The sequence below is a fragment of the Volvox carteri genome, assembly GCF_000143455.1.
Source record: "Volvox carteri f. nagariensis unplaced genomic scaffold VOLCAscaffold_18, whole genome shotgun sequence".
Taxonomy (NCBI): Eukaryota; Viridiplantae; Chlorophyta; class Chlorophyceae; order Chlamydomonadales; family Volvocaceae; genus Volvox; species Volvox carteri.
In genome coordinates this window covers 1,761,248-1,766,032 of record NW_003307561.1, presented here as the reverse complement: position 1 = coordinate 1,766,032, position 4,785 = coordinate 1,761,248, and the positions used below count along the sequence as shown (strand labels likewise).

Sequence of the window (4,785 nt, the reverse complement as noted above, 5' to 3'; positions counted from 1 at the left end):
GGTTAGGTGTTTTCAGGGCGAAAAAACCCTGGAAATACCCGAAAATTGTAAAATTTGGAGGCCGGTCAATCTACTGACCGTAACTGGACCTGGTAATGGCCGGGCCATGCGCGCATCAGCTGGAGCTGGGCATCGAACAAAGTATTACATTGCATTGTCTGCAGCAAGCATCATGTCGTACTCCATCCCCGTTCCGTACTTGATCCCTTTTCCTGAGTCTCTTCTTGCACACATTCTTCCTCTCCGCCTCTTCACCCCTGCTGGGAAGCCATCCATGTACTGCCGTACATCCGCGGGAACATCCCCTTAACGCCGTACCCCCTGGCAGGTGCGCCCCGTGTCGCCCAGCAGTTAATGCGGTTGAGGTTGAACGCGGTTTGGGCGCTGATGGTCGCCTTCGATGGACCACTGCCCGTGCCGTTTGAAGGTAGGTTGGGAAGGAGGGGGTATTGACGGGGGAACGCTGCATGTACGGGATGCCGTACATGCAACCCTCCCGTCTTCGTCCCCCCTAGAACCTTCCGCTTGCTGTTATTACCGCTCACATCCACTTTACCCCCTCTCCTCTCTCCTCCCCGCCCTCTTCCCCCCCCTCTCCCCCCGCCCTCCCCCCCCGCCCCCTTACCCGCCTTCACCGCCCTGACCCCTCCTCTCAACGTGGACAGGGGCCCCCATACCCCTCCAACTCACACACGCCCATACCCCTCCAACTCACACACGCCCATACCCCTCCAACTCACACACGCCCATACCCCTCCAACTCACACACGCCCATGCCCCTCCAACTCACACACGCCACGCACACAGACTGACATTCATACATACATTCTTGCACACGCCGCCCCTCAGGTGCTTTCATCCAAGGCAGTCCGATTCTCAGTTGGGCGGGGAACAACACCGCGAAAATGGGGCTAAGGTGGGGTGGGGTGGCGGGGGTTTGGGGTACGGATGAGTGCGACATTGTGACAGTGAGGGATAAAGGTTTCATGGATGGTCATAGATGGATGGAGGGATGGAGGGATGGATGGATGGATGACCTTACGCTCATTACTTGCTCCGGCATACGATGGATGCGTGCAGGGTACCGGGGTGCACTTCTATAGGTGTGCGTCGTACATTGGGCATTCAGGCCATCTTGATCATTGTAGGTGTCGTACAGAGAACTGCAACAGCGGTAGCAAGTATTACCAACAAATAATAGCTTACTTACAGAACCACAAATATCGAGCTTTGTCGTACATTTCATCTTTCCTGAGTTTTCTTACATTGCGCTACTATTCCCATTGCCCCCCAAACACACAAACATACTCCGCGACAACGGGACATACAGACACACCCCCAGCGACATTCAGTGCTGGACGCTTTTTTCGACGAACGCGTACGGACAGGCAAACAAGGTACGTACCTGTCCTGGCTGTCATACGTCACGTCCATGTCGTACTCCATGTCGTACAACTCTCGCCCACTCTCCACCTCCCTCTCTCTCGCAGGTACCCCAGGAGGCCATTCCTGCTGAGGTGGCGGATAAGGTGGCGGAGGAGATGTTGGCGGCCTTCAAGCAGGCCGTGACGGGGCCCGGAGCCTCTCGCAGCGTGAAGGAGTGGCCTCGACCCGTGTTCACTCGCGTGCAGCTGTGGGGAGCTGCTCTGCCGCTGAACAGTCCGGGAGTGCCGTGCATTCTGGATCCAGATAGCAGGGTGAGCGAATGGGGCGCGCGTGGGGAGAAGAGAGAGTGTGTGTGTTGTGTGTGTGTGTGTGCGTGTGTGTGTGTGAGGGGGTATTGTTTGTGTGTATGGGGGCCGCTGTGATCCGCTTGCGTCACTTTCCCCCGTTTCCCGAGCCCTGCTCTCCCGCCCTCGTTCCCCTCCCCTCACCCAGGTGGGGGTCTGTGGCGACTGGCTGACTGGGGGCAGTTTGCAGGCGGCGGCTGTCAGCGGCATCACCCTGGCGAGGAAGATCGCAGGTGCGTTAGTGGTAAACGGTAGGCTCAGCGGATGGCGTGAGTTAGGTATGTAGGTATGTAGTTCCTGAAACCCCTTGCCGCTCTTGTGGTGGTGTTGACGTTCGGGTGGCGGGTCTGTGTTCGCTTTACCCTCCGCTCCCCTCCCCCTCTCAGTGCCCCCGGGTATATCTCTTGCCTTCTAGTAGGCCTCCCCTTCAGCTGTTGTTTGACAGCTTTGATGGACGTCCGCCAGCAGTAGTGGTTTCCCTTAGAATTGCCCCCTTCCTCCCCCTCCTCCTCCTGGACTATCCGTCTATCTTTGGTATCTGCTCCATTCGCCAGTGGTTCGTCATCCCCCCCCATCCCCCCCCCCTCCCCCTCCCCTCTTGCCCTGGCAGCACCTTCACTCGTTTGTGGTTCGTCTTACCCCCCTCCCCGCTCCCCGCTCCAAAGGTCTCCGCGGCAAGTGCGGGGAGGAGGAGCTCTCCCCGTTCCGGTTGGGTTTGGATGTGACCCAGTTCGCCCCTTTGCGGTGTACGGACATCGGGGAGTTCCCCTCCCCGCCCTGCACCTAGGTAGAGATGTGTGGGGGAGGGGCGTTGACGGGCCGACAGACGGAAACTGGCGGAGGTTGGTTTTGGAGGTCTTGTGAGGAGGTTTTAAGGGGTTCCAGGTAGTATTAAGTATTAGGCTGAGTTCTGGCAGGAGCGGGGAGTGGGGAGTAGTGCCGCTCGGCGGTTTGTGAGTGTGGCGGTGGAGGGTTTGAGGAACGTCGAGGCCTTCGATCTGGAGGAGAGCGGGTTTCGGACTCTTGGTACGGGCGAAATCGAGGAGAGTAGGGGGTGCGCATCTATTTGTCTGTCAGCCTGTCTGTCTGCCAGTCTGTATGTTTTTTTTGTGTGTGTGTGAAGAGGGCTGCCTGAGGTGGAGCGGAACGAGGGAGAGAGCAAGCACTGCCACGCCGTAATGCGATCGCAGCGTATTTGTATTTGTTCCTATGTGGACGTTTTAACTTTTCATTGTCGTATTTGGTTTGAATCAAGTGTGTACCAGTTCCTCGCTGGGCTAGCCATGTGTGTGTGTGTGTGAGAAAATTTTGATGAGGAGTAAGGAGTGCTGAAGTGATAGGAGTGACTCGACTTTTCACGACAGAGAGAAGTGAGGCCAAAAGTGGCGTCTTGCGTCTTGGCATCTTTCAAAGGTTGATCCGTCGTCGCAAGAGTCTCCTAATCGGAAAAGAGAGAGGGGAAGACAGAGGGATAAGCGTATGCGAAAGGAGATGCGCGCGGCGTCTGGCGCGCGTGCGCGAGCGAGAGGGTGTGAGTCGTAGCAAGGGCGAGGGGGATGGAGGAAGCGAGAGCGTGAGAGGAGTGTTGGTGGAACATCAGGTCCCATTTTGATGTGGGAAGCAGGTGGTGCTGGTGGTGTCATAGATGTCGTTAATTGTCGGCGCATTGCCGAGCGCTTTGGTGGTGTCAGTGATCTGTTGCGGAGGATGAGAGGGAAGGGAACGGAGGGACACAGGAGTCAAAGAGCCAGATGTGTGTGTGTGTGCGTGTGCCTGTGTGTGTGTGCCTGTGTGTGTGCGTGTGTATGTGTGTGTGTATGTGTGTGTGTGTTTGTGTGTGTGTTTGTGTGTGTGCGTGTGTATGTGTGTGTGTTTGTGTGTGTGTGTTTGTGTGTGTGTTTGTGTGTGTTTTTTGTGTTTTTTTGTGTGTTTGTTTGTTTGTTTGTTTGTGTGTTTGTGTGTTTGTGTGTTTGTTTGTGTGTTTGTGTGTTTGTTTGTGTGTTTGTTTGTGTGTTTGTGTGTTTGTGTGTTTGTTTGTTTGTTTGTTTGTTTGTTTGTTTGTTTGTTTGTTTGTTTTTCATCTGAGCCGCGATATGAGAACCTGATGCCTGAGTTGTATCGATGTGAGCTCCGTGAAAAGCTTTTCCGTAAATTACTGTAGACATAGCTGCTTGAACATTCCTCTTCACAAAATCCCTCAGGATGCTTCCCTTCCCTGGGGCAGGTTGAGGGCAGGATCAGCCAGGGGGCTTACAACCAAGCTGGTAAGAAAGGTTGTGACCTTGCTGGCCCAACATTCTGTGTTGCGGCCAAGTGCAGGTCAGCGACAAAAGCTCTGTAACATTGGGTGCCCGACTTTCCAAAACATAATTGTAGTGGCCTCTGTGACAGCTCACAGTACAGCAGAAGCTTGGTTAGGCTCCTGGCCCCTACCACCGTCCATATGAGCGCGCGCGCTGCTCCAGGACCATATGGATTTGTCACTCGGCATTCTCGAAGTTCACATTAAAAAACCCGGATCCCCACACTTGCACTTCGTAGGAAAGGACAGGCAAGGCCAGCGCATTATAAAATGACAAGTTGAGCTTGGGTACGGTACGTTTCTTTTCACGACAGAGAGAAGTGAGGCAAACCGTTGGCCTGTCCCGTAGTGCATCCCGAGGTACTGTGCCGCTTCATTATGGGGCAATACACGCAACATCTCCCCGCCCAGCCGGTACACGTAGCCCACGAGCGACCCCCACTCAGTAGGTGTGCCCCTGAAGACAAGCACCTCACACTTGGCTCCGTTAGCAGCCATCCCAGTCGCCTTGCAAAACATCTCGAGTAACCAAGAAGGCATTGTGCCCGCTCGCAGCCAGTGGCTAAGAGTGATGCATCATCAACAAACAGCAAGTTAGTGAGCTCACTGCCCCCCGAGTGCAGTGCCACGCTTTGGTCCTGCAGTACGGACCACCTGGGGGGGCGGTGCAGCCAGCAATCCTAATGTATGACCGTTAGGGTGGGATGTACAACCAACGGTCCGACGGTTGAATCGCCAAACCCATGTGACGAG

At 55.2% G+C, this 4,785-nt stretch overlaps 1 protein-coding gene across 1 annotated transcript in view; it reads left to right on the top strand.

The window, feature by feature from the left end:
• VOLCADRAFT_117582 (uncharacterized protein) overlaps positions 1–4,785 on the top strand; it is a gene marked incomplete at both ends in the record, with an annotated part of 37,166 nt that overhangs the window by 2,611 nt on the left and 29,770 nt on the right. Inside the window, 6 exons of the mRNA XM_002950428.1 lie at positions 329–427; positions 850–916; positions 1,331–1,397; positions 1,491–1,625; positions 1,879–1,963; positions 3,932–4,049. Of these exons, the coding sequence (XP_002950474.1) occupies positions 329–427; positions 850–916; positions 1,331–1,397; positions 1,491–1,625; positions 1,879–1,963; positions 3,932–4,049 (571 nt within the window). The remainder of the gene's footprint in view (positions 1–328; positions 428–849; positions 917–1,330; positions 1,398–1,490; positions 1,626–1,878; positions 1,964–3,931; positions 4,050–4,785) is intronic.